At 36.5% G+C, this 15423-nt stretch overlaps 2 protein-coding genes across 11 annotated transcripts; both read right to left on the bottom strand.

Annotated features, from left to right (window-relative positions):
* Positions 1–1760: 1760 nt before the first annotated feature.
* LOC132103403 (islet cell autoantigen 1-like) lies at positions 1761–7640 on the bottom strand. Of its 10 annotated transcripts, none has more exons than XR_009423376.1 (8): positions 6838–7066; positions 6675–6747; positions 5928–6051; positions 5650–5848; positions 5319–5444; positions 4267–4361; positions 4084–4133; positions 3390–3993 (listed from the first exon to the last, which is right to left on the bottom strand). XR_009423376.1 is itself a non-coding variant. In XM_059508485.1 (7 exons), coding segments are annotated over exons 2-7 (705 nt in total). In that variant the 5' UTR covers positions 7107–7128; positions 7523–7640; the 3' UTR covers positions 5233–5255. The 10 variants fall into 10 exon arrangements, 3 of the variants coding, with proteins under 3 accessions (XP_059364467.1, XP_059364468.1, XP_059364466.1); XR_009423378.1 differs by having other exon boundaries at positions 3390–3927; XR_009423372.1 differs by adding an exon at positions 1761–1848 and having other exon boundaries at positions 3751–4361.
* A 1998-nt stretch (positions 7641–9638) lies between these two features.
* On the bottom strand, positions 9639–13844 carry LOC132103776 (neurexophilin-1-like). The gene is made up of 3 exons (XM_059508871.1): positions 13832–13844; positions 12633–12721; positions 9639–10595 (listed from the first exon to the last, which is right to left on the bottom strand). Exons 1-3 carry the CDS (start codon positions 13842–13844, stop codon positions 9867–9869), a joined length of 831 nt encoding a protein of 276 aa, XP_059364854.1. The 3' UTR covers positions 9639–9866.
* Between the last annotated feature and the right edge of the window lie 1579 nt (positions 13845–15423).

Below are 15423 nucleotides of genomic sequence, written 5' to 3'. Positions count from 1 at the left end.
AATATATATTTTACCAATGTTTTTTCCTAAAAATTATGTAGGAAAAGTAATCAATTAATTTATGACAAGAGTGCACCCTCAAAAATCTAAATTATAACTGGAGTTTTGACCTTTGTTTAAAAAAAAAGACTTCTTTGTTGCCTTTTTCTCTATCACATTTTAGAAATCATCAGAAGTTATATATCGACTGAAAACTTAAAATCTCAAAATTCATCCTTTAAAACCCATTTTAAAATCAGACATTGCATTACCATGTAAATGGTAAACCAAAATCATGTAATAAAAAATATTCTCATTCATGAATTATAAAAGTTTAAGTTTGGATCGTGCACTACAAAGTCTATGTTCAAAAATGTGAGTGACAGTTAAGGGGTTTAATAATGTTTAAATATAAAAGTCAGGTTCTTGAAAGTAAAGTAAAAACACCATTAATTTTCAGTTTCTTGAAATTGAGATATATTCATCATCTTTCCATTGATGTATGGTATATTAGGATCGGACAATATTCGGCTGAGATACAACTACAATTTAAAAAAATCTGGAATCTGAGGGTGCAAAAAAACACAATGTAAATTTTAATATATTTACAGTAGGAAATTTACACAATTTCTTCATGGAACATGATCTTTATTTAATATCCTAATGATTTTTGGCATTAAAAGAAAAATCTATAATTTTGGCCAATACAATGTACTTCTGGCTACAAATTGCTACAAATATACCCCAGCGACCTAAGAAGCTTTTGTGCTCCAGGGTCACAAATGTGTTTCCAAAAGAATTTCTTCCAGAACCAAGCCTGTAAACTGAGCACAGTTGCTTCATACAACATATTCACAACACGTTCACACCTTGTCCTATTAACAGCTACTTTCACATCAGGTGAAGTTCCACTAAGATAATATAATATATAATATTCATTAAAATAAATTAACTGAAAGACTATAATAAACTCCTCTCATTTTTAAGGCTTCCAAAATGCAGCATTAGTTTTAGTTGACGGCACTAAAATAAGACAAAACACATACTTTAACTACTTAACATATGCAAAAATACTTTTCATTTCTTAACTAATCAAGGCAACGTTTAAAATAAATAACAATAAAAAAATCTGAAATCATGCAATATCACAATATGCAAACCCAAACTACTTACTGATGCTGATAATGTGTCGGTATATACAGTTATGTAATATAAGAAAATCCACATTGTTATGGCAATTCAAACCGCCTTGACAATACAAGCAAAAGGAATCAAGGCCAGAGTGATTATTATTAGTTTCCTTTGGCAGCAAGGGTTTATTCATTAAATAATGAAGGTTAATTGCTATGGCACAGAGAAAGCAGTGCAGGTGTCTGCAGGCCTCTTTCATCAAATGCCATTTGTGCTGTTAACAAGAGCAATAAAGTGCAGCTGTAACAGGACAGATTACGCGTTCAGTGGCTCGTGTTCCTCACTGGTTCGGCCGATCGCATCCGGGTTTGACAGCGGATCCAGATCGGCAAACAGATTGAACCAAGCAGAGAGATCTTTGGAAGAATATATAATGCAAAAAAATATAAAAATCACCTATTTGTTTGTTGCACTTGTAAAGATGCATTGCAATATATACAAAAATACAACCTAAAGTTAGGGGTGTAAATATTGGGTCTGCAATGTGGTCAATCGATTTTATTTATAATTTTATTTTTATTATTTTAACTTCTCTCCGTTTACACTCTTAATACTGGACATGCCTGACATACTATAAATAGCTCTTACCATATTTGCCTTTCACCGCAGATTTGGAAGAGATTTGACTTGCTACAGAAGAGTTTTCAGGAATATTCTGTGGAATGGCTGATGTCCAACCTGTAAAACAGACAACATTCAAAAGCATTTACAGTAGATGTACACTTCCATTCAAAAGTCTGGGGTCAGAAATTAATACTTTTTTATATTTACAGTAGCAAGGACACATTAAATCATGGAGGCCCATTTCCACCACAGAACAAAAAATAAATAAAAACAAAATAAAGATTAACTGTGAATTTGATTACACTTCAAGTTCAAGTTCAAGTTTCAGTTTTATTGTCATATGCATATTCGTACAGAGTACCACAGCAATGAAATACAATGTGCCTTAGCACTCTCTCAGCACCAGTCAATAAATAAGATAGAATAGAATAGAATAAAAATACATTTAAAAGCATACGCTCAAACCTCAGCCCTCCTTCCTCTTACACTATCGTTCAGTAGCCTTACAGCCTGTGGATAAAAACTGTCCCTAAAACGTGACGTACGTGTTGGGATGCTCTGCCAACGTCTCCCTGATGGGAGTTGGGAGAAGAGACTATGTGCCGGATGACTAACATCCTGTATAATACTCAGTGCCTTCCCAGTGCTGCGTTTCCAATAAATATCCTGTAGTGATTCCAATGGAACCCCAATAATTTTTGATGCAGTTTTAACCACCTTTGTCAGAAGATTCAATTCACTTGAAGTAGCCCTTCAAGTATACTCAGTCAGTATACTCTCAATTGTACAACGGTAAAAAAATTTTAAAATATTTAGTGACATACCATATTTCTTAAGACACCTCAAGAAGTAAAGCTTCTGGTGTGCCTTCTTAATGGCACAGGTGATGTGGAAAGACCATGAAAGGGAGTCTGAAATATGAATGCCTAAAAACTTAAAAGTATTAACAATTTCAACTGCAGAGTTATTGATGTAGACAGGTGTATGTGTGGGTTTATTTCTTCTAAAGTCTATGATGACCTCCTTAGTTTTCCCCACATTCAGGGACAGATTATTTCTTCGGCACCACATGATCAAATTACTCACCTCATCCCTATAGGCAGTTTCATTATTGCTGTCAATAAGTCCTACCACTGTAGTATCGTCTGCAAATTTCACAATACTATTTGTGGGATATTTTGCAATACAGTCATAAGTATACAGACTATATAATAAAGGACTAAGACAGCAGCCTTGAGGTGCTCCGGTATTTAACACACTTTATTTTGATCATCCACTTTAGACATTCTACTAACTATAAGTAACTTTGTTGCTACATGTCAACTTAATCTCAGAGCAGACTGTTAGGGAAGGTTTAGTGTTAGAAGATATTAAGCATACAGTCTACTAATACTTTACCATCTGCTAGTTGACATGTAGTTGCAAAGTTACTTACTGTTAGTAGAATGTCTAAAGTGGACCATCAAAATAAAGGGTTTTTCGTTAATTTTGATCTCACAATTCAGACTTTTTTTTCTTGCAATTCAAAGTCAGAATTACAAAATGTAAACTCAGACTTTTATCCCCTTGGAATTCTAAGTTTATTTCTCATAATGTTGAGTTTACATCTTGTGATTCAGACTTTTCTTTTTTTTCCTGTTCTCTTCTGTTCTGTTCTCTTGAATTTGATTCAAGAATCATGGTTTCCACAGAAATATTAAACAGCACGATTGTTTTCAACATTGATAATAGTAAATGTTTGACACTGAAGACTGGAGGAATGGTGATGAAAATTTGGCTTTGAACAAAGGAATAAATTACATTTTAAAATATTACTAAATATAAAACTTTCAAGCTTACTTTCAAAACATTAAAAAATCGTACCAACCCCAATTGAACTGCAGTGTATAGTTTGTTTCTATTATTAGTGTATCATCTGTTTCAGACAGAAGATCCTGTCTAAGTGGACAGTTCTTGTCCAGCATAAGCTGCAGAGTGAAGCAGACTTTCTGCCAATGCTCAGATGTTTCTGCAGACCTGAGACTGTGGACTGTACGTCCTTCATGTTCTGGTCGAGTAGTTTGGAAGGCAGAAAGAAAGCTTGCTCCTCCTCGGGCGGCTGCGTCTCTGCTCTGCTACCGCCGGTGGGATCATCTTCTCCAAACACCTCGCGCCATTCCCTTGAGAAACCCCTGTCCTCCAGAGAACTACTGCCTAGGATCTCATTCAACAAACTTAAGCCATCCTTCTCCAGACCGCCAGAGAAAGTGTCATCATTTCCTGTATGTACAATGCAAAGTCACTGCTCAACAATATTGAACTGTTGATCAAAGCATAAATTCAATTACTGTGGATAAAATTCAGTTTTACCTGTTTGCATGAGGTTACTGCTCAGAGTTTCTTCTTCAATTGAAATAAGCCTGGAAGGGAAAACAAACGTGATTAGATTTTATATCACATATCAAACTAAAAAACGAAATGAGGCTCCTACGTTTCATGGGTATTCTGACTCGTCTCCCCATCTTCTGCTTTTTCCTTCGTTTTCTTCTTTACCTTTTTCTGTGCAGATCGATCTAAACCCTGGAGTATCAGACACAACAGGTGAACAGATTTGCGGGGAATGCGTCGTAATATCACTGCTTGTTTGTCTACAAGAGAATGGGTGAGCTTTTATTAAACTTAACAGTTATTATTTTAATCACAAATTGGAGGCAAAAGCCTGTTTTGGGATTAATGATCATGGAATATTATGACAACTTAAATAATTGTGCTGCTTTATATTTTAATTGAAAAGTATGATTTAAAATAAAAATCTTTTGTAACATTACAAGTAATTTTGGGTCAATTTCATACATCCTTGCTGAATAAAAGTAGTCAGCAAAAAAAAAAAAAAAAAAAAAATTGTATTTTTTTTTTCTTTCAAAATTTGCTACGCTAAATAAATAAATGTAAATTTTAAATGTAAGAAAATCAGATTTCATTTAGCTACAAAAAAAAAAAAAAATCCAAAACAAATTTAAATGTCACTGAAAACTGATTCAAATTATTTTTGAGTTTAAACACAAAATGAGAGCCATGAAAGTAAATACACACATCCAGATAGATTGATTTCTTCTGAAAGCTCTCACCCCCAGCGCTGAAGCCTCGTGAGTCTGGCAGCCCTTGAAGCTCTCATGAATAGCAGCCATAGTGTGAGAGGTTTTCTCCCAGAAATGTAGCAATGTGGTCTGAAATAGGAGAAAATACTTCTTTTTTTTTTCTTCTCAAAACACTTTATCCTGCTAAATTGTGAGATATAATTGCCTATATTAACAATTCATTTAGATAAAATAATAATACAAATAATAAAAAGTCAAAGTAAAATAAATAAAAAATACCTCATGGTTAAATGTCTAATGATTACAGTTTTACATCAAATAAACCCCCCCGAAAATATTTCTGCTATATTACAGTTATTATAGTATAAGTATTATATTTTCATTACTGTATAAATGTATTATTTTATAAATATAAAGCTAAATCAATCACATTCACAATGCTCGCTAGTCAGGTAAAAATAATAACATAATAGAAATAAGCATCAAGAAGCAATCGAAATGCAGCACCTGATAGGTTGTCAGGACGTATGAGAGCAGATTACACCGACTGGCTCCGAGCAGATCAACCTTCTGGCACACATCATTCTTCAGTTTGTCAAAACCTGTCTTGGTATGACGAACCTGAGTTTGAACCTGAGGGATGTAAAAAAGATGAAACTACTGCTCATCAAATACAGCCAGCAAAAGAAACAAGAGGTAAAGATTAGCAGTGACATCTCAGACCTTGAACCTAGAAGACATTCTCATCCCATGCTAGATGAGAATGATTTGAAGACACCTACAGTACTCCTCCTGCTGGTGAAAATGTTTCACTGCAGTCACACCTGGTGAGACTGACCTTACGGAACTTCTCCATCTGCTTGTGTGTGTCCGGGTCCAGCTCCTGAGAAACGTCCTTCATCCAGAGCAGAGCTCCTCTGTACTCAGTCCGTGACTCCTCCATCCTGTTCACCGTCAGCCATGTGTCCGAAATAGCTCGGTAATGAAATGTCTCGACTTCCTGGTACAGACGGCCCAGTGGACCTCGCAGTGCCAATCTGCAGTGAGAAATGAATGAACCATTTAAAGAAGAAGAATTCCCAATCCAATCGCATTTGATTAGAAGCTTTCATAGACCTCTGCTGTGAAGAGAAGCAGAGAGCTTTTCCAGTAGCTTGCATGATCTTTCCAGCACGGCTTTTGTCCTGAGAGCCCTGTGAACGCAGGAACCGACCCAGTTCATTCTCCTCCTGGGACAAAACTGAAACGAGATATTATTTCTTTGAATAAAAAATCACGTCTGAAATCTACCTTTAAGTTTTAAGCATTTGAATGACACACTTCTAAAAATTAAGGTTCCAAATGGGGTTTTTGTAGCAATGCCATAGAACAACATTTTCCACGATAAAGAACCTGTTTGAAAGAGCTTTTGAAAGGTTCCATGGATGTTAAAGTTTCTTCACCGAAACTATCAATGCCAATAAAGAACCTTTATTTTTAAGAGTGTACAGCAAAAAGCTATCCCTTGCCTTGTAAAAGAAAAAATGAAATTTTTGCATAAACGATTATAACATATTGCATGTTATGTGTTTAAATATATTTGTAAGTACACATGTGTAATGATTAAATTGCAATTTAGTACATTTAAATATATTAACTTTAAATGTAATTACAAATAACTTTATAACTCTATTAAAACAATGATTTAAAATGTACTAATAAATGTTTAGTGTGTTAAGTATCATGGCAATTTTACATGTACTGTACTCTCTTTCAGTACACTCAAAAGACCTTTTATTTCATCAGTATTATTTTTTTTAAGATACTTCTTTTTCACAAGTGATGAATGAATATTAAGAAACTGTGAATTTCCAGTTTACTTACAGCTGATTCTCATCTGATACTGTTCAATGACCTTAAGGAGCTCCATGCATGTTTTCTGTACTGAATGAAACACCTGAAGGAAAGCATGAGAAACCACATTCATCACAGGACCATTTGATTCGTTCAGACCCAAAGGAAAGTTTGAATTGGAGCCGCTCCTCACCTCCAGTTTAGCGTCCAAATCAGCATCAGAAGCAATGACATGTTCATCTTCCTTCTTTCCTGTCACTTTAATCAGTGTTTGCTTGGTTTTCCAGTATTTCTGCTGGAACTTGTTGACCACTGATGATTCTTGATTTTGGAGAAAGTGATCAAAATGAGAAAAAGCTCTGCGGAAAAACATGACAAGCCAATTATGAAAGCATCTCATTTTGCTGGAGTGCAAGACTTTATAATGAATGTCTACAAATGAATTGTTTCCTCTTACTCACTGGTTGCCTTTCTCCATGATTATCTGAAATGAATACATAAATATCATTATTCCATTGACAATACCACGTATTTTATACAGTTAAACAATTTATAGGTAATAAGTCAAAAAGCATTCAATAATCAAGCCTGTATAATGTTTTGTTATTATTGCACAATATAAATGAGAAATAATACACTGAACATACAGGCCTCTTCTTTATCTTCCACGTGCATTTTTCTATAGGAAAATATTATGTTTATTATTAAACCTAATTAATAATACCATAGAGCATCCCTCACAATATTCAACATTGTATGTGATTCTCACATCCGGATTTCAATCTTTGCGCACCAAAACAATCTATTCTATCACTATGCAATACAGGAAACGAGCTATTTATGATAATAATAATGAGTTTAATTATTGTGCGACTCACCTTATGAGCTTGGATCCCGGATGCCGATGTCTAAGACATGCTGTAATAGGAAAATGAAACGCTATATGTGTATCACTGCGCGTTTTGGGGTGCGCGTACTTGCAGAGGGAGTGATGACGTCATGCGTGCTACTGCAAGAGCGCGCTGAGTGGATAGAGTCACGTCTAGCATGAAACGGACTCTAAATGCGCAGCTGCGATCGTTCTGAAAGATTTGATATGATAATGATACTTTAGGTTTTCGCAGTTTTTAAATGACCATTAAAGTTTGTCTGTCAGCATATAGGTGTAAATTATTCTCAAGAATAGGGCAGAAGGTGCGCGCAGATGTTAGCATGTGGTGCCTGTTACTTTTATCAGCGCTTATTAGAATTGACTAATCAGTAGTTTGCGATTTAGATAGTTTGGAAAATTGGAAAGAATTTAAAATGTACGAGATTCGAGATTTACGAGATATTAGAAATGTAGAATATTTGATACACATGCATTTTACATTCATTTTTCATATAAGTAATTGACCCCAACAGTGTGTGGCATCAAATTTTATTCAGTAATGCAATTACATTCACGTTCATAGCACGTTCATTAAATCATAAGAGAAATGACAAAAAACGTTGACACACGATCTCAGCAAAGCAAAGGCAATTACAGGGGCTCATTAAGTTTTGCTCTGTCTGTCAGAAATAATGTCACAATTCACCTGCACCTGTCACAGAGATCAACTTCTGATGAAGTTCATAAGTGTGCGTGTTCTAAGGATGTCTTTACTAAAGATTTTTCACAATTTAAATAATTAAATAAATTGAACATTTCATTATTATATAATGAAATTATATAATAGTTTCAGATTAATCCCATCTTATTTTCCACAAAATAGCCGTACTATCTTGAATTTAAAAACATGCTTGTCTTAATATACACTTAACTAAACTATAAACACAACACTTTTGTTTTTAACACCATTTTTCATGAGCTGAGCTCAAAGATCTAAGAGTTTTTCTATGTACACAAAAGGCCTATTTCTCTCAAATCTGTCTAAATCTGTGTTAGTGAGCACTTCTCCTTTGCCGAGATAATTCATCCACCTAACAGGTGTGGCATGTCAAGATGCTGAGTAGACATCATGATTATTGCACAAGTGTGCCTTAGGCTGGCCACAATAAAAGGCCGCTCTAAAATGTGCAGTTTTATTACACAGCACAATGCCACAGATGTCACAAGTTTTGAGGGAGCGTGCAATTGTCATGCTGACTGTAGGAATGTCCACCAGAGCTGTTGCCCGCGAATTTTATGTTCATTTCTCTATGCTCACATTCAATGGCGTCTGGCACTTTGGAGAGGTGTTCTCTTCATGGATAAATCCTGGTTTTCACTGTACAGGGCAGATGGCAGACAGCGTGTATGGTGTCGTCCGGGTGAGCGGTTTGCTGATGTCAGTGTTGTGGATCGAGTGACCCATGGTGGTGGTGGGGTTATGGTATGGGCAGGCATATGTTATGGACAACGAACTCAGGTGCATTTTACTGATGGCATTTTGAATGCACAGAGATACTGTGATGAGATCCTGAGATCCATTGTTGTGCCATTCATCCACGACCATCACCTCATGTTGCAGCACGATAATGCACGGCCCCATGTTGCAAGGATTTGTACACAATTCCTGGAAGCTGAAAACATCCCAGTTCTTGCATGCCCAGCATACTCACTGGACAGGTCACCCACTGAGCATGTTTGGGATGCTCTGGATCGGCGTATACGACAGCGTTTTCCAGTTACTGTCAATATCCAGCAGCTTCACACAGCCTTTGAAGAGGAGTGGACCAACATTCCACAGGCCACAATCAACAACCTGATCAACTCTATGCGAAAGAGATGTGTTGCACTGCGTGAGGAAAATTGTGGTCACCCCCCTCCCCCCCCCAATATAGTAAAACTGCACATTTTAGAGCGGCCTTTTATTGTGGCCAGCCTAAGGCACATGTCCAATTATCATGCTATCTAATCAGCATATTGATATACCACACCTGTGAGGTGGATGGATTATCTCAGCAAAGGAGAAGTGCTCACTAACACAGATTTATATTTGAGAGCAATATTTGAGAGAAATAGGCATTTTGTGTACATACTCATGTAACACTCATGCCAACCACAATTGAAAGATATACATATTATTACTACAGATTATTACTATAGCATATATGTCCAAATCAGAACATGTTTACTGTGAATCATGACAAAATGTTCAAATAGTAATATTTCCCTATACCAGTTCAAAATGGAAACCTGCCAAATTATTTTAGAATAAACACATGTACCAGTTTCTTTTTCCTTATGAGACAAAATGATCATCCATATGGTAAGTACGGAGACTCACTGTGGTAGTTATAGTCTGGACAGACTTTCTGCACAAGTTTGTAGTCCAAGCTACAGAAGTATATGTAGACACAGATTACTTTGAATGGTTTTGAGCAGAGCCAAGAGACATGGCTGTGAGTTTGGTCCTGGTCACAGCTATGAGACGGGTCGTACCAGCAGCGTGTGCTTTTAGTACCTCTCTCCACCCTCTCATGCTCAACCCTGCAGTTAAACATCCTCGACTCCACCGAGTGCAGGATGGTTTGTTGAGTCGTTGCATCAAATTCCACCACTTTGCTTGGAGGAACCAGCCCTATGGAGACGTTTCCACCTCCGGTGGTGTTGTATCGGAAATAAACGCTGAACGTTCCATTGCCGTGATCCACGATCTTGCCAGTGATGAGCAGGTTGAGGCTTGTGGACTTCACGGTGCACTGGAAATCTCCCCAGCCGAACATCTTCTTAGATTTTCCACTTTTTGCTGTGACCCATTTTCTGGATTGTTGGGCAGATGGGTGTGTCTCCGCCAGGTTTGGAGCCCAATCCCAAAGCTCCTGCTCAGGACATGGCTGGAGTTTGCTGGACAGGAGGGCTGGGGTTTGGTCAGAATCATCAGGACTTGAATCTGAATCAGCACATGGATGCTTTATTGTCCTCTTAGGCCTGTCCAGTTGTAGAGACCTTGTGGTCAGAGGACCATTTCCTTTGGCATATCTGACCTGAGACAGCAAAATGAGACAAAAAAGGCAGTTTTACACACAAAAAGAGACAATGAAAAAAAAGTAATATCAGAAGGACAATATCTCCTTGACTTCACTCCAAATGATTTGACAGCAAATCTGTCATACGAGAGAGCTTTTTAAAGAGCTCTTAGATCAATAATCCAAATATGACTGTTTGATGTATTATGTTTTTATATAGTATGTCACTTAATTAAAGAGCAGTTCACATCCAACATCAGGGTCAGCACAAGTTCAGTCCTGAAACAAATATGGAGATTCAAAAGGTATCAGAGAGGTGCCTGTAATTGAATCCCAGCCATCAATATCAGATCAAAATGACCTACAGGAGAGTCAGGGAAAGAGTGTCTGACATATACAGGCTTAAAGTATCCATATTAGACCCAGTATCCATATCCATCCATCCATCCATACAAGTGACAGTACAGAAAAAACAACAATCATCTAATTCCAGCCCCCTGTAGTGATGAGTTGATGAGATAATTTAGGAAGATATAACAAAAACCTTTCATCTCGTTCACCTCATTTACATTTCAGAATTACTTTTTATCATACACAATACAGTCAGACATGCTGCTTCAGTGACAGAATGCTGTGAAACATAATCAACTTCATTTGAAGACTGACAATTTTCCCAAACAGCTCCAGGCAGGATTATGGCTTTCCGATGGCAGATTTACAGGAAGCTGGTTTAATGGATTAGGTCTCCAGCAGCTCCACACTGCCATCACACTCCAGCTATAAATAAGATCAAGGTGTTCCCAGCTCAGAGTTCATTTCCCAAAATGGAAATTTATAGAGTAACTAATTTATAGATTTAAAAAAAGTGAAGTGACATTCGGCCAAGTATGGTGACCCATACTCAGAATTTGTGCTCTGCATTTAACCCATCCGAAATGCACACACACAGAGCAGTGAACACACACACACACTGTGAGCACACACCCGGAGCAGTGGGCAGCCATTTATGCTGCGGCGCCCGGGGAGCAGTTGGGGGTTCAGTGCCTTGCTCAAGGGCACCTCAGTCGTGGTATTGAGGGTGGTGAGAGAACTGTACATGCACTCCCCCCACCCACAATTCCTGCCGGCCCGGGACTCAAACCCACAACCCTTCGATTGGGAGTCCGATTCTCTAACCACCAGGCCACGACTTCCCAGAATGGCATTATAGAGCAACCAGATTAGATAATGTGTGTGAACAATAGCACCTTCATTTTGGATTAAAGTATAATGATGTATGATGGAATAGCAAGTAAACAGATTGGAACTTGTGCAGCAATGAATGATTTTTTGATGAAAAAATGATGAATGATGAATGAATGAAAATTGCAGCAGCATAAAAACAGTGACAAACAAGACATTTACTTGCAAATAAAATCAAGACAGAACTTTCAAAGTTGGCTTGAAAAAGTTTTGCATGTAAAATGTAAACTCTTTAAAAAAAAAGTGTATGTAAACAAATTATATAAATACTTTTAAATAAATAAATATACATATATATATGTGTTCTTAATTATAAATCAGCTTTTTATAAAACAATATGATTATGCTAAACCTTTGAAAGCACTTTGAAGGACTGTATCAGGTAGAAAGACCTATATTTCTCTCTATGTACAGTGCAGTCGGCCAGTCAAGGATGAAATAATAACGTACTTTAACTCATCTGAAACATTCCCAGAGGGAGATGCTACCTCTGAAACCAGCGTCCGACTAAAGTTAAAAAAGAATCCATGATTGTTTGGAGAATATTAGTGAATAAATCAGTAAGCTGTGATTTAACTCCATGCATCATGGGTAATAACATAAACAGTGCCGTAATCAGATGAAGGCAGAGTTACTGCAACACTGGAGCAATTCCACTGAACATGTCCAGGTGAAATAAACGGAAGCCCCCCAAAATCGAAACTTATATCAACTCAATAGCTCTTTTCACAGAATTCGTATATTGGATCTTTATCTCCAGGGGTCAGACACTTACAGTCACACTTATATATTTATATAAAAAAGCTCAAGCACCACGTTGCCTCTTATTTCAATTAGAGACAAATCGATCTTCAGTCTGAGGAGTGAGCTGGACCTTACACAGAGAGGAGGAGGAGGCGAGACTGAAGAGACACAAGTTAAAAACAAAATACTAATTCTACTTCTTCAGCTTACCATGCTGGAATATTACATTATTAACAGTATCTGATGAGAAGTGCTGGTCTGATGAATACTGGAGAACATCTCGAAAAGCACTATGAATGATAAATTGCAACTGGAAGTACACAACATGAGACTATTTTGTTCATACTTTCTCAATTAAAAATTTTTTTTCATCTGAAAACATGATGGGTAAAGTCACAAATATATGGCAGTGGAATTTAGAGTATGATTTAGAGTAATTTAGTGAAACACCTGATTTACTAAGGAATTAGAGCTATTTTTTTTTCAGGATTTGTAATTGATCGCATTAGGATCGGTGCCAAATTCCAATAGAAATCAAGTACAGTATGAATTCCTTAAGGATCCGAGTCTCCTGCCTGTCGCTGTCTGTGGTGCTGAACATCAGACAGCCGAAAAAAAAACATCAGAGACCAAGTTCAACAACCACAGCAAAGATAAGAATAAGAATCAATGATAAAATGTAAATGTACTTACATCATTAATGAAGAGGAGTATAATAAGACACGTCAAACTGCTTGCAATCATCATCATTTAGTAGGTTTCTGACTTGAACTTCCCTTTGCAGCTGTTCTGATCCCGGTGAAATTCTCAGTGGGACTGAGTGAAGTTCAGGAGAAGCTTCTCTGCTCTGCGCTGTGAACACATGGTCACTCAGCTCCATCTGACACTGACAGACGCTCGCTCACATGAGGGAGGAACGCCTATGAATGTCCAGACAACCAATCCTATGACTTTCATTAATAGAGTCATTCCTAATGCATGTCGCCAATCATATCTGTCTTCATACAGTGGATAAAAGATTAAACACTCACAAACATATAAGAAATATCCTTCATACATGTTTAATACACCAGTATTTATTACCTGTAGGTCATCAAAAAACATAAGCTGTACAAAAAAAGACCTTTACAACATGACCATAATTAACAAAGATCAGCGAGAGCACTTTGCAATGTACTAAACATTTGTGCGCATTAGAAAATAAATGAATATGATTTAAATACTCATTGTTATTTACAAATAAAACTAAAGGTACACATTCATTTCACCAGCTGCTAGCATGGTGGCGGATGAAACAACTCTAATGTAGCAGCGTAAATGAATCAGGGGAAAGTGAAGAGAGTTGACCAATAAAAAGAATCTTCTATATTACTACTATCTGAATGAAATATTTCAGCAGGATTCTTAGACTATCACATCTTAGGAATATCATATTCAGGCTTTGTTTTTTAAAAATATAACAGGTTAAATTCAAATTAAATCAAATTGTATTTTCTTTTTCATTGCATTTTGCTTTTTAGGGGAAAAAGAGTAACCATTTGAAAATAAATTAAGGATATATTTGTTGCAAGTGTGTGAGACAGCTCATATTTATGATGTCATAATACTATACAGTAATATATATCAGATCCAACAAAAGTGCTACATGTGTACAATGACCCCAGAAAGTATTTGCACACTTCAGCCACACTTCTTTTATGGATGACTTTACATGCAGTGTAATAGATAACACAAACGGAGTGAAATTTATTTTGTTTTAAAACTTGTTCAAAAAAACATTTATTATCTAATCTATTTTTATATTTTTTATCAATTTTCACAGTCCTTTTAGAAGCAGCATAAATGCAATGTAATAATTGGCCTTTATATCATAATATAGATTGGTTTATAATACACAGACAAGAACGAATGAACATATAAATAGCACACATCGCCACACTATCCACAATATGTTTTTGACTTCCTAAAAAGAACCAGTTCGTAAGAATCAGTCACTCTGAAATCTGACTACACTGGTGGCATTATAGGTTTTGGATTCAGTTTAAAGGATTGGTTCACAAGAGTCATTCATTTGGGAAATGGAAAACAAAGGACGAGTTGTATGTTTTTGATGCTCTAAAAAGAATTTGACACTACACTGGTCACAATACTGTATATGTATTTGATTCAGTATAAAGTATCGGTTCACAAGACTCATCGGTTCGAGAATAGGACTATACCGGACATGTCATACAAACTGGCTGTGTGTTTTCTTTTCAGCTTTTCTGAGCTAGCAGACATGCCAGAAAACTACCTAAATGCAATAAATAAATAAATACAAATAAAAGCTTAAAAAGTTAAAATGTCATCCAATCTCCCCTTAAAGGTTTGTCTTCAGTGTCCAAATACTTTGTAGGGCTACTGTATTTTGAATGTTCACTGTTCTGTGAGAAATGGCACCAATACTTCAGTATTTTTTTGTCAATAATAAGGCAAAAACTATGTGTCTTCCCATGAGACCCAATGTCTTGACACATCATTCGTGTAATTAGATACCAGACACTGAAAATGGGGCATAACCCCCCCACCCCCCAGTCAAAAGTCATAATACTGTCACAACCACTTTTTCCATCAACTGTATATTGACCAATAAGTGTCTGAATGGAAAACTATAACAAAAAATACATATTTAAAGTCAGATGAGCAGAAAACACATCATAGAAACTATGCAATGCACAAATGAGTGAAAACAAAAGGACGTGAGGTCTTTAAAGAGTCCCACTCTGAGATTTATTTTTACACTTTCATCGATGTGCTCCAGATTCATATTCGGTTGCCTTGAAGAATCGTCGTTTTAGAGACATGGTTCAATGGCGAATTC

The sequence above is a fragment of the Carassius carassius genome, chromosome 24, assembly GCF_963082965.1.
Source record: "Carassius carassius chromosome 24, fCarCar2.1, whole genome shotgun sequence".
NCBI lineage: Eukaryota > Metazoa > Chordata > Actinopteri > Cypriniformes > Cyprinidae > Carassius > Carassius carassius.
The sequence above is the reverse complement of the archived record's forward strand: the minus strand, read 5'-3'. Positions and strand labels throughout refer to the sequence as shown.

What these genes read in the sequence shown, in the direction of transcription:
- LOC132103403 (XM_059508483.1), bottom strand. Translation starts at nt 7,044, where the DNA reads ATGAGATGCTTTCATAATTGGCTTGTCATGTTTTTCCGCAGAGCTTTT. An exon ending in TGCTTCTCTTCACAGCAGAG is followed by an intron (nt 5,849 to 5,927) that starts GTCTATGAAAGC and finishes TTCTCACTGCAG; the next exon opens with ATTGGCACTGCGAGGTCCAC. An exon ending in AGATGGAGAAGTTCCGTAAG is followed by an intron (nt 5,445 to 5,649) that starts GTCAGTCTCACC and finishes TACATCCCTCAG; the next exon opens with GTTCAAACTCAGGTTCGTCA.
- LOC132103776 (XM_059508871.1), bottom strand. An exon ending in TTGAAATAAGAGGCAACGTG is followed by an intron (nt 10,596 to 12,632) that starts GTGCTTGAGCTT and finishes TTGCTGTCTCAG; the next exon opens with GTCAGATATGCCAAAGGAAA.